The sequence below is a fragment of the Sparus aurata genome, chromosome 2 (genome assembly GCF_900880675.1).
Source record: "Sparus aurata chromosome 2, fSpaAur1.1, whole genome shotgun sequence".
Lineage (NCBI taxonomy): Eukaryota > Metazoa > Chordata > Actinopteri > Spariformes > Sparidae > Sparus > Sparus aurata.
The window spans coordinates 10,809,430-10,833,764 of record NC_044188.1 but is presented as its reverse complement, the minus strand read 5'-3'; the positions used below and the strand labels follow the sequence as shown (position 1 = coordinate 10,833,764).

At 39.0% G+C, this 24,335-nt stretch overlaps 1 protein-coding gene across 16 annotated transcripts in view; it reads left to right on the top strand.

The window, feature by feature from the left end:
- The window catches only part of ncam1b (neural cell adhesion molecule 1b), an 87,639-nt gene that overhangs the window by 51,003 nt on the left and 12,301 nt on the right, over positions 1-24,335 (top strand). For 3 of the 16 annotated variants that reach the window (XM_030394377.1, XM_030394489.1, XM_030394472.1), the window contains exons 8-18: positions 2,086-2,228; positions 3,500-3,523; positions 10,747-10,776; positions 14,564-14,714; positions 15,786-15,973; positions 16,349-16,445; positions 17,883-18,053; positions 18,458-18,586; positions 19,353-19,367; positions 20,892-20,924; positions 21,641-21,643. In XM_030394377.1, the coding sequence (XP_030250237.1) occupies positions 2,086-2,228; positions 3,500-3,523; positions 10,747-10,776; positions 14,564-14,714; positions 15,786-15,973; positions 16,349-16,445; positions 17,883-18,053; positions 18,458-18,586; positions 19,353-19,367; positions 20,892-20,924; positions 21,641-21,643 (984 nt within the window). The remainder of the gene's footprint in view (positions 1-2,085; positions 2,229-3,499; positions 3,524-10,746; positions 10,777-14,563; positions 14,715-15,785; positions 15,974-16,348; positions 16,446-17,882; positions 18,054-18,457; positions 18,587-19,352; positions 19,368-20,891; positions 20,925-21,640; positions 21,644-24,335) is intronic. The other 13 variants (XM_030394462.1, XM_030394497.1, XM_030394480.1 and 10 more) reach the window with 11 other exon arrangements.

The window sequence follows — 24,335 nt, the reverse complement described above, 5'->3', positions numbered from 1 at the left end:
TGTTCCAAACTTACATATAACACCTTTTTAATCTGAAAGATGGAAACATGCTAACACTAACATACAAGGGACCAATATAAACAAGAACTGACTCAAATGGGTTGTTGTAATGGCAGCTGCTGCTGCATGCACTGGTATTGTCATCAAGCCCTGTGTTTTTTAGACAATAGTTATTTCCATTTTGTCCATTTTGCTTTAATTTAGAAGTATGCGGAATTAGTTCATGTTAACAGTGTACCCGCTGATGTACAGACAGCTATAATTGGATGACTGAAGGAAGGCAACCAGGCAAGTTTTGAAGTGTTTTTTTCTTTGGGTTGTAAATAGACTGATGGACGTTTCTTCGTGATTCACGTCCAAGATGAAGAATAAGTGTAAATCACACTGAATGATATCAGCATGGGTTTCATGTTGAGTTATGATTCTGAGATGGAGCTCTCTCTTACGGTTCCCCCCAGGCGAGGCTTTTGGCTTTCTCTTTCAGCTTTGTCCAGCCGAATGTCCACGTTTATTACACACCATGTCTTGTCAGTCCCAAAGGTAGAGACGCCATCCAGAGCAATGTGCTGAATTACAGAGGAGTGCTGTCTGAATGAGGTTTTTAGGTAGTGTTCGTTAAGATTTTAACATTCAAAACCTCTATCGGGATTGTGTGGGTTTTGATTGACAGTGCTACCACCACGGTGCTAGTGAACATGGTGAAGTATGTGACAACAGTATTCTCAAACTGATTAACCTCCCCCACTTCAAACCAGCGAGTGGAACAGACAAAAAAACAAAAAAGACGCAAACATCCATCATGAGAAATAATGAATACTGTTACTATTCTGTTCTTCCAAGATTTTGTGTTCATGTGACCTCAAATTCTGATTGAGGAAATAGATTTCCAGAGCCTTTGAATAAGAGGACATTGAAATAAGGAAAGCAAATTGTTTGAGCACTGAATACTTGAACTCAGAATGTATTATGCATGGACATCTTTGGAGAAAAGGCTGAGTATCAGTGTGCAGCTGTAGTGGCAGCAAGGTTTATGCGGGATCTTTCTCTCATCTCTGTCTCTCCAGCATGAACAACATACTGACGTTTAAAATTCAGTTGTTCGACAGCAGCAGACGCTTTTCAGGGGCTTTGTGCACCTGCAAAATATCCGAAGCAGCTCTGCTCACTCCACTTGCTGACACACATCGTCAGTGTGGTTACTGTTATCGAAAGTGCTATACACTGTATATTTGGTTCTGCCCTTTTCTGGTCCTATCACTCACAATGCTTAATCCTAGAAATGGCTCTTGTGTTTAAATGATAACAAAGGATCAGAAAATGGATCAGGGTTAACACTGCTGATAGAATCCACTTAAACAATGATAATCAGTTCTGATCACAACCCTGCCGGTTGGTTTGTGACAGCCCTAAGTGCAAATACAAATTATTCCATGTTCAAATACTTTTAATTGAGAAATAACAAAATGACAACGCAGCTGGTCCTTTATTTGCTAATTACTGGTTGAGATAACAGCATTTTAATTCGAGGTTACAGTTGTTTCCTCTTTGCTAAAAACTGTAAATTATATGTCCAATATTGAATAGGCTTACATTTAGCAAATGTATTGCTCAAACCATGTTCGATCTTTCGTAGAGTGTAATGAAAAATATGAAAGCACTATGTAATGCCCAACCTCACACTTCAAATGTATCGCTTCAATTTGCTTCGCTCTGCTCATGTCGCAGCTGTGGCCCCCTGCTGCGCTTTCAGGTTAGCTTAGGTGTACTGTAACGTGCTAGCTCTCTCAAATGTAAACAAAAATGAGAACCAGCTCCTTTGAGATAGATAAATTATTACGTGAATTAAGTTTTTGCTCCACACATGGTTATCACAACTTTGCTGCTGCTGGGACTGGAAAAGCTTAAACACAGTTTCACTGCCAGAAGAATCCCACTCACCTGTCCAGCTACTGATACTCATCCTCCCTTTGAACTCATCCCAAATCCACAGAGTTGCTCTTTTGCTTATTGTACTTGTCCTACTAAACCACATGGCTGTCGTGTTATGGCAGAATGGTTGTGATGACTTTGTTTATGTGTTTACAGTAAAACCGAAGATCACATACATTGTAAATCAGAGCACTTCAGAGATGGTGGAGCAGGTAACTCTGACTTGCGAGGCATCAGGAGATCCAACTCCCACCATCAGCTGGAGCTACGGTGAGCGTGTCTTCACTGAAGGAGAGCAGGTAAACTAATTAAAGCAATATGGATGACTGTAGAAGCCAAATATCTAAATCTTAGGTACTGAAGGGCCAGGGTCCTACAAGCATTTTTTTGGGAGTTAATGAACCCCACCTGGTGCAAAGTATATTGGTATTATCTGTATCCCAGCTGCACTGTATACATACAGTATTACATGCATAAACCACTTAGCAGATGCTAAAAAAGAGACTTATTTAATGTCTCTGGTGACAGCAAATTATAAAATTAATATAGAAATAAACCTGTGAAAACTTGAAATTTGTGGTATTTCTAATTGGAAATTGGTGATATATTTTATAATGTTGCAATTGATATCAATTAATATCATCAGTCAGTTCCTATATGTGCAAAAATGAATAAGGTAATTTCTTTTACCCTTACTCTCTTACAGTACACTTAGAAATGCATGACTCTGTGATGTGAAATTGGGACACACTGGCTAGAAAACCCCAGGGAGAAACACAAACCTGCAGGATGCTGGAGTCTAAAGGAGAGGAATTGAATAACTTTAACCTAAATTCAGGAGGGATATTGATCATGTGCAGGTGGGGGGATGTCTGTAGTTCCACGGCAAAACCCTCAACAAGTTTTCTGTAGCACTGATTATTTCCCCTAAATTAGCAGCTCCTTCGAGATGGCCCAGCGGATCTCATGTAATTAGCTCAGCGAAACTCAGCCAGTAGTGTGGAGCACACTCAGATCTGACTTGAGTTTTCCCAAATGTCAAGAAAATCTGCATCAGAAACCCAATTATAACATTCCCAAAATAAGCATGCAATTTTAGGCAATAATTAAACTCTGTCTGCTTCTTATTGTACAGCGTTTGCTAGACTGAGCACTTGAGTGATCAAGTGTTTGTTTAGCATTTTCAATCACTGTTATCATTATTCTGGTCATGTTGGTGATTGAAAAGTTTTTATATTAGAATGTTATAATTTATTACCTTATTATTGAGATAATCTGCAACCATCTTTTAAATTTGTTTTGGCTAACTTTTGACCTACCATTACATCATGATACTATATGCTTTTGGCAATGTCTTCTTCAATATTACATGTGCAAACCATCAAAAGCTATGAATACCTGATTGGTATTCTCGTACATCTATTGCCCACATGGCTCAGGGTTCTTCAAGGTCTTGGTGTCTTGCTACAGTTGAGAGGTAATGAGGGGTAAAATGCTTCAGAGAGATACTTTAGTTCATGGAGGAATTCTGGAGCCAGTCCATTACATGCACTACATTTTCTTCCTACAGGCACATCTAAACAGGATCTATCAGGTATGAAATCTGCGTGGCACAGAAATGTACCGGAGTAGTGTTGCAAAGTATGCCTCCAGATTTGACAAAACCCTCGACTGAAATCAAATAATCCCCTTTTTTATTGAAAATTTCCCAGCTGTTTCTTGAAAACCCCAAGGAATGATCTCATCAGATCTCATGAAATTGATTCGACTGTTGCATGCTTCCCAAATACAGCCGACAAACTTCACTGATCTTGTGATGGAAAGCGTGTGGAGCTCATCTCACGAGATCAGATGAAAAATTTGGTTAATAACGTAATAAAAGGGAAACGCCATTTCTGTGTCGCTGTTGCCTGATCATTTCAAACTTTCCATCACAGCATGAGGTTGCCTGAATTCAAGCCCAGCTCAGTCTGTCTGTCATCTCCATAGTACTGTAGATTGTCTAACATTTATGTCAGTATCACTTGAAAATTGAGGGTAAAAGGGCTCCACTTAAAATCTGTCTTTTGACGATGAAACACTCACCCCCTGAGGACAAAAATGAGAATATTAGTGTTTGGGGCGTACTGATCATGGAGGGGGCAGTGGAGATGTGGATTCTGCTGCAAGCAAAGGTTTAATGGTCATTTCTCCAACTGTTAAAACTGATCACTGTTGAACTCATCGTAACTGACATGATTTCAGCGGACATGCAGCCACTGAGCTCCATGATAGGAGGCATAAACGTTTCCCTGCCACCTGTCAAGCCTACAGGGCTGAGTGTTTGATACTCAAAAATAGGTTTTGAGTGGAGAATCACATCAAGTGCAAAACATGCTACCACTACATGACGCACGTCACGACAGGTCTGTTATTTTCTTTACAAGCCCACACACCCACAGTGGCCAGACGCGTACGTAGACCCACCACCCGGCAACAGTTTTCAAGTCTGTCTTGTTATCTGGTGTAGATGTCCCCCGAGAAGCAGCTAGGAACACACCATCCAGCTGCTGCAGCTCCACTTCCTGCCAGTGTCGTCTTTTGTGGTGTTGAAGCTGTCATAACGGATTGCCCAACATAATGGAGAGACTTTTCAGAGGGTTAGAGTCACAGTCAGAGCGCTGCATCCCACAGTCTCACCATTATAGGTCATAAAAGACATTTCCTGGCCAGCTTTACTGTAGGTGTGAGGACTGACTCTGCAGGTGGATACTGAGAAAATTAAAAACACACACAGGCTTTTATTAGCAAGGAAACAGGACGTCAAAACACACATTCCCCACCCGTTCTCTGCACCGTGTCATCCTGCTGATGTGCTGCACCATGGCATGTCACGTGACACATGTCATGTGACGCACAGCTGTGCTGTGGTGGCAGCGTGTTTTGCACCTTAGTCTGCAGTCTGCTTCATGATCTGTGGCATCTCTTCACAGCCGTCTTCAAAGAAATGATTAGCAGCCTTACTGACTGACTGTAGAGTTTAGAGGCAGATCACTTAGATTTTCCTTCATAGCACTGGCCATCAGCAAGGGAAATTATTTGACATGGCGGGCTCTAATAAATGTGTGAGGTAACGGCTGCTAATTGTTTAATCGTTTTGTTCTGTTTGTTCATCTAGTGTTCATCTGTCATGCTATCTGTAATCATCATAACAGCTGTATTTCATCCAGGACAGGTGTGACAAGTGAAACAACATTCGTTTGGGGTGGACATGGTGAATTAAAAAAAAAAAAGAAAAAGAAAATGCAGCTCAATTTTAAACAAACAATAAAAGGATGTCAAGTGCAGGGCATACTGATGTTAGAGGTTTGTACTGGTTAGAAAACCAGAGCAGATTTACACTGTGCCATTTTAGATGTGTGGTGGAGATGAATAGACAGAATTCATTAGCAGTAGATTTAAATATGTGGGTCAGTTCTTTGGTTGACCTAGTTGGTTAGCTGCTTTCATTTCTTGTTTGAATAGTACTACACATTCAGACTTTATTATACGGAGCCCTTTGATCATAAAACATTTTTTATTCTCATTCAGTTATTTACCACACGTATCAGTGATGGTTTGTTCACTCAGCAGCAAAAGAGAGGATGATTAAAGTGTGTAATAGTCAAAGTTTCACAAAAACTATGACAATAACACATTTTCATTTTCAATACTCCAGAAGCATTTGTGTATACATACACTACCTTTAAAAAGTTTAGAATTGCCTGTCATATTGATGTTTTTCTTCTTTCCAACATAATGGACAAAAACAATATAGTTCAGACACCAAATGCATTCTAATCCACGCCAAGTGTTTTCACTTCTGTAAGTTTGTTGGTTAGTTCGTTTGCCAGCAGGATTATACAGAAACTACCAGAATAGACCTTAATATGTTTTGTGAGGATAAAGGGGCTGATACTGGAATTTTCTCTAATTTTCTAGTAAAAATCCATATGTAACAGATTTAAATATAGTCTGGATCAAATTAAAGGAGGCTGTTTGGCCTTGGCAGAGATATGCACTCTACTAAGTGCCATTCTAGTTACATTTTAAAAGGTTTGGGCCCCAAAAGAAGAATAATGAAATAATTAAAAATCCATTTAGTTGTTGCTTAACAGGGGAAAGTACAGTTGTAACCATTTTTTCTGAAGATTACCCTTCGATCTTGATTTTGTTTTTCAGTCCAGAAAAACATAAGTGACCCTTGATGATTATTGAACAACTGTTAAAAGTTTTGAGGATTTGTTTTCCGTTATGCCATGTGCAGTCTACTTAGTGGTTAAATTGAAAAGCTTCAAACTGTGATTTATCAGTCCATAGTATGTTCAGCTGATATATTACTTTTACTAACCCTTTTTTTGCTTTACTATTTCCATTCTGAAGAATATTTTCGCCAAAGCAACACACTTAAACTGTTAACACCAGCTTGCTGTAGTTATTGTTGTGGACTTGACCCTGAATCAGGAACCCTTTTCTGTTTAAACCTGCACATATTTTTACATATAGCTTCCACTTTCTTATGCCAGTTACTTGTGATTTTCTATATTCTCAGTTAAGGGTTGCTCAGAGGTATTTTTTGTCACTATATGACCTTTCACTCAAGAACAAAACGTCTCTCTCTTTTATCTGAAAACAAAATAACATCTATTTGTAAAGTGGATTCTACAACCTTCAAAGCATGAAAGACTATTCATAAATACAGAGTAGTCCCCTCAGCCATCTGACTGTATCGAAAAAAGTTTTTGTGGCAGGAGTGTAGTGGTAGTGTATTGTCTTTAGGTTTACTTCCATATCTAAAGCTAGACTAAAGCCTTAAACAACCCAACAAAACATCTGTTTAGTTATTAAAGCTGCCCTGCGGAGTAGTCTTGTAAAAACAAACACAATTTCTGTTTATATTTAGTGTTGCTCAACAACACTGCATTGTTGAGGTCTTACAAATGCACTGAATGTATTTCCCTCTTCATAAAATATTTGCTAAGCTGACTGTTTAAGTCCATGTTTACTCGCTGGCGGTCTTCTTCTTCCCTGCAGTTGCCGCCACCTGTAGATCAGTGGAATTGCATGAAACGATTGGCAGGAATGTGAATCACATCACCTGCATCACCTGCAGAACTCCACAGGGTACCTTTTAAGCTGACATTTATACCCTCTATAATTTTCAACATTTCAGTTAATGTAAACATAAAAGGGATTGAGAGCCAAAGGTGCCAAGTGGGAACTATGCTGCAGATTATGTAGCTCAAGATATTGAATTCCATATAGCATTTAAGAAGAAACACTTTCAGACGCCGTGTTTTATTTATGCACGACATTCTATGTCACAGCTGATGTTCTGTGAAAGATTAGCTGCTTATTGTCGGTTTGTTCCCAAAAGGAATTCCTTCCATTTCCTTTTTACCGTGGTCTTTGGTGTTAAAAGGTTAACGTTGGTAGAAACAAATTCATTTTGAACAACCTCCTACACACAATCTTTAGTGTTGCCAGACAAAAGCATTCTGTGATAACTGTGAGTAAAGACATGCACAATGAGAGGATTGAGGGAGATTACTGTATTGTACAATAGAAAAGCAGCCGTATGTTGAAATATGTTGTACAGTCGTGGGTGTATGCTGCTTCGAGTTGTGTTTCAAATTCAAATCACTACTCATCCCCATAAGGTTTTGTTTTTGTTTACACGGTTATTAAAGTTAAGGGTTAATATATTTATTTAAAACTTCCATCATCTTTACGTGTGGCATTTCAGTCCTTTGAATGCATTTGCTTTCAGTCGCTCCAGTGTGTCTGTTTAATAACTGAAAATGTAAATGAAGCATTTATCCATGCTTTGTACATTATCTACATAATGAATGTTTTGCTTATTTGAATACATATTAAGGATTGTGCTTGATGCACTGAGTTTCCGAGCGGTAATTATCTGGAAATATTTTGAACTATACAGAGAGAAACTGGAGTGAAATAGGACTAATTATTAAACTTAAAAGCACATTAAAGTCTGTATTTGATAGGTTGATGGCATTTTAAGTCTCTAATCTTTTGTTTGTTGTAGTGAAAATGTAAGTTTCAAGACATAAATGGGCATTTTGAGGCTCTCTTAAACATCCAGATTGCCAATTAGAAGTCAAAGACCTGAAAAAAGAAACTCATGATTATTTAATAAGTAATGAGACGCTTAAAAAAAAAATTGTAATTAATGATGTGTGTCAGCCACTCGGGCAGGGCATCTGAAACAGAGCAATGCTTGAAACGTTATGTGCCAATGCAGAGAGAGCATTGTTTTCTTTAAGCACAAAAGGCTGCTCAGTTACAACAGCACGCCTGCTTACTGAGTAGTGGGGTGATGTATGGGTTCCTTTGCTAAAATACAAGTCATTTTTTCCGTGATGTACAGGCAGCGGTTATGAGGCTCAGCAGTTAATGACACAGGACGATGACAATAGGCATAATCATTGCTTTCAGTCAGGCATCACCAGTGGATGAAACACCACCAGGGTTCTGTACATTTATGTGTTTAGTGTATTTGTGTTAGTATGTCTTCTTTCCCTCTCTGTGTTGCCCTCTTCACGCTGACATAACAATTCACGTCGGAATAAAAGAGCAAGGATAATTCTCTGTGGAAGGGAATAACAATGGGCTGGAAAAATGATAAGTCCCAAGGGAAGCGGCGCCACATTGTTCTGCGCGTTCGCTCGAGGAAGTGATTGTTTTTGTCGCCTTCCGTTTTGCGTGCTCGCATCTGCTGTTGTTCATCGTCCTTTTGTCTTAAACAAACACCTGTCACAGATATGAATGCGATACTTGTCAGCTCACTTACTGCAGGAGCAACGCTGCAGACGAGCATGTGGATGAGCTGGTGATGTTCCAGACTATTAGGTTGCCTGTTTTAATTGGACTGCCGCTCTTTCCCGGAACAGCGGTGATATGCAGCCGACTGCTGTTGTTAACGACGTAGGGTGCACGGTGTGTTTTACTGTGACAGTAGAGGACTTGCAAAGCTTTTAAGAACACAGTGAAATTTCATTACAGCAACTTTGCATATGATTTATCGGTAAGTGCCTCATAGTCTCCTCTTCCTTCCTCATTTGGCTTGTTTTGATAGTAAATGGTGAATCAGGTTTGTGGGTGATGTAAGGTGCTTAAATCCAAGCACACCATATGTTCTTTGTGTTATTTATAAGCCACCTGCATTAATTACAAATTGGGAGGATAAAACAAGACGGCAATTTGAGATGTTAACTCATTGATGGTTTGATTCACCGTTTCGCCGTCCAATTATTCCAGCAGATTGCTTTTATTTGCTTGACATTTTCTTGCCGTTGCACCTGATGAAATAGCTGTTTATCATTTTGCCTGTTACACTTCAACTCTTTGTCACTATGTGGACCATCACATCCCATTGCCATGCTTAACATTTTCTCCTCTGCATCATGTAAATACATAGAGCATGCTCTTCCAAAAACTCTGTTTGTCTCGTCTAGTTGGCCTTTTCCGTGTCACTGTGATTTAACTTGACATGTTGTCTAGTACAGTTCAAAGTCTTTGTTATTCAGAGGTTTGATTTTATCTGTCATGGTGTTAAATATCTCTGTAGTAAGTTAGGAGGGAGATGTGACCAACGTGATTATGATAATCATTTATTTATCTGGATATCTCATCTCATTGCTCAAAGCTCTAAATAACATGATGAACGGTTAAACTCACGTCGGTCCCTCTCAGAAATCGAGCAAAATGTGCTTTTAGTTTTTCTTTCTAGCGACATACTGTATAATATTCTGGAAACTACACTACTAGAGCAGTCTCTGGACCTGTAGTGAATCCATTCTTAAAATATAGAAGTGTTTTTGTTTTGTTTTTTTTAAGCTAGGGTGTCCTCAGAATTGTAAATATCCTCTGACAGAGAGAGGTGCTTTCATATCTTTTTTAAAGAATGAAACTTTTGAAGCAATTTACCTTCTTGTCCATTTTAGCCTTGGAATACAATGAAAGCATAACAATGAAGAACACCCCACTGCATTTGAGACCGTACTACAAGTGCTGTTGGCATTCAGAGCAGCACATCTGACTTGCAAAATGACTCCAAGTTAACACAGGCCACCTGTAGGCAAAGATTTATTTGCTGGTCTCACGTGGGAAAAGCTGCAGCAAAATTGCTTCTTCTAAACCCCTCATTGCTTATAGAGCAACACAGCCAGTGTTGTTCAATGACATGATGACTCAGGTACTTACTGTTGTTCCTTGATGTAGGACAGACAGAACAGAGCTAGAGAAAATTCAGTTTCATTGAGTTTTACGTTCTCGTTATTGCTTTAAGCCTCAAAAATGGATTTTGAGTCGATAATTGCTGCACTACTTTTGCCAAACAAAGCAACATATATCTGCTGTAGCACTGTAATGGAGTCACCTCTTCCCGATAAACCAATAACCTTTTTATCTGTAAGCATTTGCGCTATCATGATACCAATAGACTTCTTTTGGTGCTAGGAGCAGAGCTGTTCCAGTTTGCAGTAGAGAAATGATCCATAAATATCCCCCCAGAAATACATCTTTTAGAAGAAAACCCCTTGTGCCACATTATAAGGCTTCTCCAGGAGAGGAACTCCAAAGCACACCTGTTATTGTGTCTGCAGACTTTTAGCAAAACACAAGACATTCAGCTCAGGGACTATTGATGTACGGAAAGTAAACTGGACACCTAATACTTGCATGCATTGTGCAGCCTCCCAGCTTTGCCTGGATAAGGATTGCCCTCTAAGAACTGCTCTGCCTTTTTGTTTGTTGTTGTGTCTCTGTCCTCTGCAGGCATCATGGACTCGGCCCGAGCAACACAAGGTATTCTAAATGCATGACTTTTTTCTACAACCCATCCATCTTTCAAGTCAGGGGAGTCTAATTCAATTCTGGATGGATGCAGATCAAAATTTCTGATCAAATAAGGCTCAGGGAGAGGATAAACCCTGAGAAAGATGCAGGAGCCAAATAGGCCAGAGCTTCTCTCCTCTCTGTCTGTGTTTTTACTTGTTTGGTTTCCATGTAAACTTAACATGCAGCAGGCGGCTTCAGCTTGGTTTTTTTTTGTTTTTTGTTTAGCAGACCATTAACCTAGCCTGTGCGCAAATAAGTCAATACAAGACCACTGCCTGCTCGAATATGATTTTTATAATTACCAATCATTTGTAATTTATAGATTTTATGCTCTGTTACATGCAGTTTGTCAACTTGTTCTCTCTCAAAGGAAAACTGATTTCGTCGAGGTAAAACTTTTTGTCCTCACACCCACATCTCTACATCTGACTCAGTCCACTGCCGGTTCTTAATTATAACTTCAGCATGTTTTTTGACGTGCTCCTAGTTATCTATAGCTCTAATTCATCGAACCGTAGATGAATGAATATGTATGCAGGAGAAAATGAAAGATGTCTTTGTGCAGCAGAGCCAGAGACTGTTCATGAAAGAAAGTGTAAATTGGCAAAAGAAAGAGCTGCCCACATAAGACTTTCTGCAACTTTCTGCACTATTGAATGTGTTTTACATATGTGAGAAATACAACTTTGTAAACTCTGGGCTTAGAGCACATTTTATACGGCAGGGCTAATTCAGAATCATATTTCTGGCTTTCAGATGAACAGGAAGTTTGCTCTCACGATCATCAGCCCATCACCGTTTCAGTTGCAGGATCACATATTAGGGTTGCCATATTTATTTATAGTTTTGTGCCATTTTTACAGGAAGTGAATCCTTATTTTTAGACCATTTGGTTCCTCAAATAGCCTTTCTGTTTTATTAATAAACCACAGGGAGCTCTTTTCATCAAGCGATTTGGTCTTTTCCTTTGACTCCTCTGTGTGATAGTTTTGGGAAAGGGTATTTTTTACATCCACTGCTTCCTGCAGTCACTAAATATTGACACCTGACATGCATTCATAATTAACACCTGTGAATACCAAACTTTATCAGACGCTTCTCACAACAGGAGGTGAGGAAGAGCCTTTGTCATCAAGTACACGCTGACAGTAATTACTCGGTTTGTATAAAACTGTGAATTAAACATGCTAGCGCTTACATTTTCGTGCATCAGCTTTGATGAGCTGTTGAAGTATGTAGGGTATTATATTTAAGTTTAGATTTGCTGTACACTTTAACCTTGATTTTACCCTCACTTTCTTTTATTTTTGAATAATTGGATTTCTGATCAGTTGCCCCAAAAAGCCCAAACAGTATAAAATATATCCTAGTTATAAGCTGCTCAGTTTTTCAAGAAGGGTAAAGATAATCTAAAACAAGTGCTACTGTTCTCTGAGACAAGAACAGACACATTGCTTAAAAACAGTGTTGTCATGCCTGTTTATCTTATGAGCCAGATTTTACTTAACTGATGTGTGTCTGATAATATCTCAGCAGCACATTTGCAGCACATTTGTGGTTTCAGATCATGAGTGCTTTGCTTTACATAAATGGATCAGGCAATAATATTTTCACTTTCTGATATAATGATAGGGTTTTAAAGTCCACCTGCACTCTGAGTTGATCAGCGCATCTCTGCAAGATATCCCATTACAAACCACACGGAGGAGTGTGAACATGCTAAGCATGTTTGTTGCAAATATGTAGGCAGCTGAGTGTTCATTTGAGAGGGCGGCGGAGGGGAAGGTACATTCAGGGGCAAAGTACATTTGTATGCTGGACCAGTAAAGATTTGGTGAGACATGAGTTTAACATGTCCTCAGTGAATTCTCGATTTTCTGCTCTGATGTTCCAGCAGTGTCTCTCTCTTCTGCTGCTAAAGCTGAAGAAGCTGTTGGAGAGCTCTGCTGTCAGTTTGGTTTGATTTATTAGAAGGGATTCTGTCTGAGAGTCTTTATTTCCTCCCCTCATCTGTTTTATAACAGGGTTCTTTACACAGAGGTTTTCACACATGTAACCTGCTTTTGTATCTGTTTCTTGAAGGCAGTAAAGCTATCAAAAAATGAAGTATGCCTCCAACAGACAACCTCAGTGGTGCATTATGCATTCATACCAAAAATCCATTGTTATTAAACATTAATGAATCACGATATTAAATTGCAGAGAACCCATAATTTTCTTTCCACTATATATTCATTATGGGCTCACATAGGGAATGAGTGGCTGAGAAACTGTCCATATGTTGTTGTGGCTTTGACTCTGATGCTGCATTCTCCAGTGAGCAGGGGCGCAGAATTAAAGAGGACTCAGTATTGAAGCATACTTCTGACTAACATGGCTGCACATGGTGTGGCATGCTGCACAGAGGCGGGAGTCAGAAGCAGTACCACAGGGGTTGAGGCAGAATGCTTTCTGCACAGGGGTCAGAATAAAAGGGTAGTGTGTTATGTAAGTGTCTCCCTGGTCCTGCTACCCGCTATGCATAATGAATGCCCCAGACATGCTTTGTCTATTGAATTTGAATACAAACTAACAAGGGTTTCTCTTACATGGCTGCCCAGAACTGGGCCCTAATTCAATATGTGTAAAAGCATCCGTGCCATTGTTTAGCCGGCAGCTTGGATCAAAGCCATAAAGGCAACCAATACGGAGGCTAAGATATTCAGTTCTGCTTCACCTAGATGAAGGAACAATTCACAAAAACACGAGGGCTTACTCTGTAAAAGAGTACTTTATGAAAACACAAAATCCATACAAGCTTGAGATCTGTTGTGTTCAGAGGAAATTCATCTAGAAAACATTTACTATGCCACTTACTAACTCCCTACACTCAATTGTAGCAAACCTAGCCTCTTGTGATGTAAAAGTAAGCTTTCTTTAAAATCTACATGTTACATGATTAATTAATAATATCCTGATGGAGAAAATGCTTCTTTACAAGGAGAAATGTGGCCTGTCTGAAATATTACACCCACAGTTTAGTGTCACATGACAACAGCAGTAACAACAACAACGACAGATGAGCTGTTGACCCTGAAGGTCAGGAAGCCACTTATAGTCGGATGTTGTAACTCTGCATATCAAGTTAATGAAACCAGGTATCTCTAGAGCAGCAAGGTCATTTACACATCTCATTAGCCAGCTGTCTGTTATTTCCCTGGTTTCAAATGCAATGTGACTTGGCATGTGCCCTTCATCACTGAAAGTAGGGCACGTGCAGAGCGTTCAGTGAGCATCGCAACTTACCAGCCCACAAATCAACACGTTATTAACTTCTAGAACTTCTTATAGTGTACGATGACTCTAAGCCCTGATTGTCTTCAAGAGAAAAGTGCAAGCGTGGCATGTAAGGTAATGCTGCTGTCTGGCGTCATGCATCAGCGTATTTCGCCAGTGGCTAAGCTCTTCGTGTGAAAAGCTTGCAATCATTTCTGGTGCGTTCTGTCATCAATTATTGAAAAGCTCCCCTGTACTGTCAACTGTGTCCTTATGTTTCCACATCTTCACAGAGCAGAGTGTGCTGCCTTTTAGATTAATGTAATGTCTGTTTTGCTCATTAAAGGCAGGCTTTGTTCAGCTTTTTATTTTTTTTCATTTCCTTTAGGTCACACATCTCTGCAGAAATATGCTTGTTGATGTTACTGTGCGAATGGAAAATAACCAATGTGTATGATTATTTTTTTCCTAAACCAAGCTGTTTTCTGCTCTCATTTAGAGTCTGGATGGAAATGTAGTGGTAAGGAGTGATGCTCGCGTGTCATCCCTCACTCTCAAGTATGTCAAGTATACAGACGCCGGTCAGTACCTCTGCACAGCGCGCAGTGCCATTGGAGAGGATGAGCAGACGGCAGATCTGGAGGTCCGCTGTGAGTATTTCCCTCTCTCTGGTTGTAAGTGATTAGGTCTAAAAAAAAGAATATGCTGCTGACAAAGTGGCTTCACAACAGTGTTGCTAATCACCCAGCTCCTTAATGGAGAAAGAAAGTATTTCTTCATCACATACATCACAAGTCACAGTGTCTCAGGGGGCTTTGCAGTCGATTCAAGTAAGGAAAAACAAATTGGAAGATACTTCAGGAAGAGCAACAGAGGAGGGTTCCACTCCCAGTAAGGACACACAAGAAAGAGATGTCGCTTCTAAAGAAGAGACCAACAAAATCCCAGAATTTACAGATTACGATAACTAAATGTCTGATACGAGTAGACTGTGAAATATATGTGAAGAATATGGATCCAGGAGGACAATCGAGCAGGGTGAGGTGTTGTCAAAAGCCCCCTCTGCTAAACAGCCACCTCTTCATCATGGTGACCAGGAAGACGACAGGCCACATGAAGAAAATTAGCAAAACAAAAATTCATCACCCTTCTTTAAAGAGCATTATTTCCAGGCACTTTCAAAAGCAAAATCTGTCATTTTTTGCTGTCCTATTTTCTCTCTGCATTCTTTTTTTTATCATCATGATATCATAATGTTTTCAAAACACTTTTCTTGCCCTTGCTCAACGATGCATATGATAATTATGACACAATTTTACACAATTCATGGATTATAGACATGTGGATACCAGCAAATGACCAGATATAATAATACTATGACAAATTCTTCAACAACCACATTCCGCACGAGAACCGTACATTCAAAAAAGTTTTCATTTTCAGATGTAGTGCTCTGAACTCTAATATAGCAAACCCCTCATTCATCTTTCGCTGCCATTGTCTCATGTTTGGGGGTTGTGACTGGTACCGCAGGACTGTGATAAATCCTTATTAAATAATTGACTTTCTTTACCATTTAATGTCCTAAAGGGATCCCTTTGATGAATAAGTTTGGGCCGAGGATTAATTTTATATCCATAATGGGTTGTATTTCATGTTTGAGCATCCTCTCAGAGGGGAAACACTCTGTTAATTTTTTTATGTTTAATATTTATTTCTAGATGCTCCGAAGATCCATGGTTCAGTAGCAGTGTATACCTGGGAGGGAAATGCTGTCAATATCAGCTGTGAGGTCAAGGCTCATCCAAGTGACATATCTATCATGTGGCTGAGAGACGGACTGCAGCTCCCTAACTCCAACACCACCAACATTAAGATCTTCAGAACTCCATCATCCAGTTACCTTCAGGTATACACACACACACGCACGCACGCACGCACGCACACACACACACACACACACACACACACACGTCAAACCACGATTTACTGTCCATGATATAAAACACAGACACACTCTTCTCACACATGTGCCCTTATGTCATCAAGATTTCATGAGCATAGACTTGAAGTGAGGGTTTTCTTTCAGCTCTATGGTAGAAAAAAAAAGTCTGATGAATAATTCAGCAGCAGGAAAGCTCACAGCAACAAATAAAAATAGGCTACTCTAATGGACGAATGAAAAGGTCACCTTCCGCCTGTTTGACACACAAGTTTGCTCATCTGTTTTGGTACACTGCCCTTCATATATTTGCTTCCTTTTTTATTTTCTCTCTTCCTCCAGATAACCCCCGATTCTGAAAATGACTTTGGGAGCTATAACTGCACCGCTTCAAATGAGATGGGTACAGAGTCCAAGGAGTTCCTCCTCATTCAGGCTGGTCAGTTGTGGCTCATCGTGTTTTTGTGCTTTGAAGTTATTTTAGTCCCACTCGGCAGCATGATCAACATTTAAAGAATTATTGATGACAGGATTAAGTCTGATGTAGGGTGTACATTTTCAGTAAATGCTTGGCACATTTATTTTAGTAATAACAAATTAATAATACTTTCATTGAAGCGCACAAATTAAATTTGAAGAAAAGTGCCTGGCTCCAGGCTTCAGGAAGAGATTTTTCACCCATGTTCAAAACACATTAGACTAAAACATCTGCCACAGTATGAGATTACACAGAGCGGTGTTTGTTTAGATGGATGACACGTTTAGACGAAAAGGCAATGTAACCAACATCACATAATTTATGTATGTTCCCTCTGGATGTTCACTTGGAACGTTAAACAGTATATATCACAGTGCGCGCGTCAAAGGTTTGATTATGTGTGCATTATGAAGTAAAAGACAATTGATCAAAGTTGCATCAACCTCACCACCAGCTGACACCATAGACTATACGGTATATTCAGCAGCACATTAGACGAATGGAACAGAGAGCAGAAAGATAATGCCACTCTTAAGCCACTATCAGAAGTAAATGAATTGAAAACACCACATTCTTCCCTCAGAGCAGATCATGGGCGACCACAGTAATCACAGTGTGCCTTTTCATTTCAAAGATCAAAGTGATTCAATACAGAACTGTGCTCACACCAGACTGTGTGAAGTCGCAGCAGCCACCAGTAAATGGACACAATTTGTTCAATTTTAGTGGTTTAACTAGTTTAAATATTGTTATTTTCTCTGAAATAGAGAGCAAGCAACATTTGCTTGTTTTGATCATTAAACTCAATTACTAAACTAAATGAGGAATTAATTGTCAGTTAATTGTGCACACTACAGGTCAGACATTTTCTCAACAAATCTAAGATTAAGAGAATCACAGTCACAGATGTGTATAATTGCACCTCCTTTAACACCAGCTGTTTACATTTGTAGGGTATTTACATTATAGTGGAACATAAGGTTGAGCTTAGCAAACTGAAAGGTGTTTTAATGCATCCAAATCTTTCTCTTCAGCTTCCAACCAAAAAAAGAAGCTCTCTATTTTCTGTATTTTTCTTTGTGCAATTATCACCGTTTAAGGCTGACTTGGGATCAGCTTTTACTTGTACTAAAGCAGAGGAGCTTTTGGATGCTTTTCCTGTGCTGTTTTTCTTTTTGATGTCAAGACCATGCCGCATTCAATGCCTGAGAAACCACATTCACGTCACAAATCAAAGATTTCTTTCAATGCTGAAGCAGTTTTTAGATGCATTTTGGGTCTATGAGGAGCTGGAAACCCGCCTGTTAGTGTAATGGAACAATGGAGTCTGACAGCGTTGGCGTGCTGCAAGCTTAGGCTTTTTTGTTGTAATCGCGCTGCGTTTCCTCCCTTTACCAGAGGTGCCATCAGCTCCAACCGTCAGCGAGGTGAGACCCTTCTCCACCACAGCACAGATCCTGTTTGAGGAGCCTGAATCCACTGGAGGTGTTCCTGTCTTGAAATACAGAGCGGAGTGGAAGGGCCAAGGAAGGGGCAACAGTGGCCAAAAGGTCTTTGAAGCCCAAACTGGTACGAACACAAAACAAAACAAAATGAGTTATGAAAGTTTTTTTTTGTTTTATGCATAACATTTACATTAGTAGGCCAGATTAAAGATGTGTGGAAGGTATTCCTAATCCTAATCTAAACAGTAAACCATACATTTAGGTTTCAGACACATCTTTAAACAGCTGTCAGGTATTTCTGTTTCTGTCTGTCTCTGGGTTTAGACCTTTTTAGACCATCTCTAAATAGATTTATCTGTTGTTTAAACATTGTCGGAATGAAATGAGAATTGAGCTAATCAGTGTTTACTTGCGCAGAATTAATTATGCATGTATTGTTTGAACGGGGGCTGTGTTTGTTTTACCGCTAATCAAAATTATCAAGGTGTTCTCAACGGGGATTGAACTGGCTCTGATATATTGTAACAGGCTCCATCAACGAGGTGACTATCACAGGCCTGAAGCCAGAGAGCAGCTACGAGGTGAAGTTGTCAGCCATCAACGGGAAGGGTGAAGGTGAAAGCAGCCCTGCTGAGTTCTTCAAGACGGAGCCTGTCCGTAAGTGGCACATGTTGCACCGTTTAAAGCACACTGTAGAGCTTGCATCCGACCTTTTTTGACCTATTTTCTACAAACATATTACCTGAACTCCTCTTCTCTGTGTCGTGGAGTAAGATGTGCCAGTCCAACCCATTACTGATCTATAGAAACTCTGATGAGAGAAGTTTGTACGCTGCTGGACAGCAACACACCAGTGAGCTTTGAGGCTGTTAAGACAAGTCTCACAAAAGCTTCCAACAGTGTCTTTTCAAACTCAGTGTGTCCTCTTCCAAGTGTGTGAAGGAGTAAAACTGACAACAGGAACTAACTCTCTGGCCTCCTGGTTCTGTTTATTTACTTTTTCCATGGGGGGGGGGGACCTTGAAATCGAAAAATGTAGGAAACTTTTTTAACACTATCTTTCTGCGTTACACCTTACATTTCTCTGCAATCATTTAGAGTGCAGATTTGTTCTCGTTACGAGTTTCCAAACCACAAATTAGCCGATGAAACAGAGAGTTAGTCCTTGGTTGTCTAAATAGCGGCCCAGTTGTCAATCTTGAACACATTATTGAGCTTTTAGCCCCCTCTGTTGGTTGTGAATGCATGTTTTTGGAAGGAGAAACCTCAATGAATGTTCCTGTTGACTCATAATTGATGCCATTTTAATTTCTATGAACACGATTAAATGTTGTCTGCATGCTGATCATCTCATATTTTACTTTTATCATTTTAATCTATTTTTTTGTTTCATCCATTTGCTCATGTCTGTTGTTTCCATCAGGCCACACACACAAAAGTAAGGGTTTCATCTCTTCTTCCACTGCTCTCACTTTAATTCTCACCTGCTTTGTGTTAGGTGGTTTGAAATACTTTTCGTCAATGTTGAATAGAAAGAAAGACCGATCAAACTTGGTTTTCTGTTAATAATAATGTTATCTAATGTTCTCCCACTCAAATTGACACATCTGATTATTGATTTTTTAGGTTAGTTAATAGGTAGTAAGGCCCTTATAGTACACTAGCATTATTACACCTTATGAAGACTATGAAGTGTTAATAACAGCATCATGAATTAATCTAATCTAATCTAATCTAATCTCTTATCTGCAAAAGGCCTAGTATGTTAATGTTAATAAAGCAACAAAAAAGTTTCATTGAGGTTGACAATGACATAATGAGTTAATTAAACTCAATACATGTCTAAACACAATCTATAAACCTTTCTCAAACTGCTGCCTATAATGTAACACAACGTGTTTATGGTTAGAATTAACACTTAACAAATAGTAATGTTGATATGCATTTTATGAAGACTGATAAGGGCCATATTACTTATATAACGAAGGCTTATTACGAGGACTCCCCAAGTCTGGGCCACAGCACCCCTGGTGGGCCGTGAGGGTACTGCAGGTTGGCTGCGAGAGCTAATTAACAATAAATCCATAAAACAATTTTAATGTTAGATTTTTTTTAGTTCAGTTCAAAATTGCTATAAAATATTTATGGCAAGATATTTATATTAAAAAAAGTAATTACAACTGATAGAACAGGGCAGTAAAATGTTGTGTTATTCTTAATTTATCTTCATTGATTTGTGTGCAGGCAACACAAGTGTAACAGGAGGATAAATCTGATATCGGGTCAATGATGGGATCACAGCTGTGATTAAACATTTGGGTGGCCCCAGATAATGTTCTGATTTAAAATTGGGCCGCATCATTCTTAATTTTGGTTCGAGTATTATCTTGTCCATTTCATCTTTAACTTCCCTGTTAAATCCCTTTCCCTGTTATTAACATACAACTACGGTCTTAGCTGGTTAGAGGGATCCATAACATGATCACGTAACAGCATAATCAATAAACCAGTCCATGTTATGTTATTCAACCTGCATTATTTATTGACCTAACATTTTTATTAATAATAACTCAGACAGCCGGCCAAATATTTTTTTTTTGTCACCATTTTGTAACAGCAGTTTATTGTTTGATGTCCATTCAGTTACTAATTAAAAACTAACTTGAATAACAGTGAATATGATGGAATATTTCCATAGAAAATACACTTAAAAATGACTTTCAAACAGTGCCAGCTTTGAAGCAGTGTCGTGTAAAAGCCTTTGAGTTTCATGTGTGCTGCCTCTGTCTCATTGAAAGTGTGGCAATCATTAAATGAAATGTTTTGTGTCCTTCCCTGGTGCAGTCTGCCAGGAATGAGTCTTGCTAAATTCTTCAGTGAAGTGTTATTGCAGAGATTCAGGTAGTCATTTGTGCACACAACTGATTCTGATTGCCTGATACCTTGTCTTTTATGTCCCTAGACGGCTTGTTTCATTATTTCTCTGAAGACACAGGTTTGTTCTGTAGTGAGGATAATAGATGATTAGCTGTCACTGCTGTAGCTCTTTCTCCAGGATAACCCCATCATCCCTGCTGATTAGCTGCATTTGTGATAACTTTTTAAAAACTAGCAAAATGTGGATATTTTTTCTAGAAACTGTGAACTTGTATGGCCTGATCATCTCTGTAAACTCCTCTGCATCTGTTACCTGTAGATCTTAACTTGCCTTCATTCCTTATATTTGAAAAATTGAATTCAGAATATTAATGTGATTTTGACTTCAGCTTTATAAATTAATTGGCTTAATGACATATTATGATTAATGCCAAATCTCTTCATTTCAAGCGCTGCACATTTCCCCTCTGGCTCCAGCTATTTGCTGTAATTTGGGAATGTTTACATTTGGATTAGGCCCATCAGCATTGATTAATTAGTTGCCTTGCAAATTATAAAGTCTTTAAAGTCAAGAGGATAAAACTGTTAGATGTCTGCTGCACTTCTTTTTTTTTTTTGAAAACCCAAACGGAGGAAGTTCTATACTCCGTTATTTTTTATTAATAAGGAAAGCTTTATTGGGACTCCATATCGTTATTTTTGTCCTCTACCTGTGTTTGTGTTTTGTTCTCTGTTCTGTCTTTCATGTACTTCTTCCTCTTTCTATCTCACATGTCATTTCATGTGACTGTAAATTGGCTTGCATGGTTCTGATGATCCCTCTCCACTCTGCAGAAGGTAACTCACAGTTTGTTGCAGGTTTCTGAAAGAAGATCCCTAACTTGAACCGGTGAATTCCCCGGTTAAACAACAAATTAATTGCCTCTATGCAATCATGTAATATACGTCTACCTCAATCCTTTTAATCAGTCATGTAGACATTTGCCTCAGCAGGATAAATGAGAGAGAGCCAGAGCTGTCTGCACGGTAATATATAACTGTCAGGAATGTTTAAAATCAGCATCAGTCGGATAGTATTGATAGCCTACTACCTAAAGGGATGTTTCCTCTCCATAGGACTTGTTGCTATAAATCAAGTGTGTAATAACCAGTTTCCTCTAATCACAGGAGAATCATAATCAATGTCTACCTCACCCTCCTGCAAAAACTGCTCCTTTTGTGTTTGCTCTGGTTCTTAATCAGGAGTTTTTAGTATTCATGCTGAGAGCAATAGCTACCCTGTGCATTGTGTCCTCCATGTTGTTTATAATGTTTAACCACAGCCTGACTTCCATGCTTTCAAGGCTAATTCAACTAACGTGGACTGATTTTTTTTCTATCAGCGTTTTTGAAGGCAAGCAATACCATGAGTATAAACACTAACCATTATGCACCTCTTTCTTGTTGTCTGCTAGTAAATTAGTAAGAAATACTTTATTTATTCAACACTGTTCTAACCCAGGGTTGCAATGTGCTTTACAGAAACAAAAAAGAAGCATCTGAATACATATTTAGATTAAAGAAGCAGGAAGCAGGAGCAAGAATTGTCAAAGAATATGGAGGAGACAAATCGTGAAACCCATTACAAGTAGTTTGGAAGGATTTTGATTTCACTCCTGAATTTGACAGGAAAGCTAGAATACTAAAGCCTGCGAATACTGTTGTCATAATCATGAGCAGAATTTTAATTGTAGAGGTATTACAGCTTCTTGGCTCAAACAAGATCACAGTGCATTACAATAGGTAAAAGGAGAGAGCCCAGTGGATGATTTCCTCAAGCTGTTGGAAGAAGAAGCAGTGTACTCTGGGATCGTTTCTTAATTAGAATATAACAGAACTGAATAATTAACTTAAGATGTTCCTCAAAGATCAATTGGGAATCAAACATGACCCCAAGGTTTTTGGTAAAACAACTTTTAGTTAGAAGACTAAAATAAGTGCTGTGAAATTAAAAGAAGCTGTGTTATTTTCTTATTAAATAACTGTTGGGAGAAGACTTTTTTTTGGTCTTTCTGCCCACTTTTATCCAATCAGGACAGAGAACTCGATAAAGAGTCAGTCGTGTCTGTTTAGGGAACAGGGAGAGCAGGATCCTCCTGTTCTGGTACCCACACCAGCAACGGAAGAACAGGGAAAGCCGCAAATTCCAGTGCTTCTGATGACGGCATATTCGACCAAATAGGCCAAGTGAAGAAGAGAAAGAGGCAAAGAGAGCTGCCTCGAACAAAAGAAAGGCGCTGTGCAAGTCTAGTGACATAAAGAGGAGGGAGGAGATTGCTAAATGCAAAACTCACAGGAAGTTAGTGAAAACCATGACAACACATACTGCATGTCTTTGAGATAACTCTGATTTGTGGCAAAAAGTTAGTTTTGAGGTCTTTTAACTGCAGAAAACTTGGAGACATCCAGCTACTAATCTCTTGGTGGACAACAGTGGTCAGATTTGGGGTGAAATTAGAAAGTGGCCAATATTATATATATATATATATATATATATAAGTACTTCATCTATCACAGATATATAAAGTTTGACATGATAAACAAAGCAATGATAAGTGACGCAGCCAAAGTGATGATCATATGTCCTAAAAACAGAATAAGTCAGGCTGAGAATTGAGCCTTGAGGATCTCCACAGATCAGAGGAAGGCAATAAGACATGTCCTTAATAGACGCGTGTTTTTCATGTTTAATGTGGACGTCCAGTCAGTGTTGATGGTAAATGTTGTAAATTAAGTCGATAAATTCCTCGTTGTGAGCTGCATCAACAGAGAAAGTTGAGTTGAGTTGCAAAAACTGTTCCTCTTCCAACACCAGTGACATAATCAGTGTTGAGGAAGAAATACAAGCTTATTCAGCTAATATACTTGTTCTGTGACTTTTAAACGATTTACATTTACAACAGTGAAAATGGCTGCGTCAATAAAGCAAACACTGAGGAATTTATTGCTTCATTTGACTACATAAACCATCAACAATGATTGGAAATCCACATGAAACATGGAAAATGTTCTCTTTTAGCTATCAACATTCGTTATGGGAATCAGAAGGAAAAACACAAACATTTCAGCATGTGTTTATCTTTACAGGCAAACCCATTTATTATGCTGTGAAATGCAAATCCTACATAAAGTCAGTCAATGAGAAATTACCCTTTTCCCTGAAGCCGTGCATGACAGTGGGAGAATGTCAGTCAGCAGTTTTATGCTGATTGAATGTCACTCAGCAACTCGGACTGAATCAGATAAGCATGTGGCTGTGTGTCACTTGGTAATTAGTCTGACGTGAGACCTACCATCTTGAGGCGAGCGATTAAGGAAGGGCAAGTGACATAAAAGGACAACAACAAAGAGGCCAGTTCCAAACTGTAATTCTAAACAAGGTCGTTGTTTTCTTTGCTCTATATTTTAAAGGTGCTGATGCCTCGACAGAATCTTCTCCCAATTAAAATAACTCCTTAGTTCTCTGGGTCTTTGAAATGAGCCTTATAAT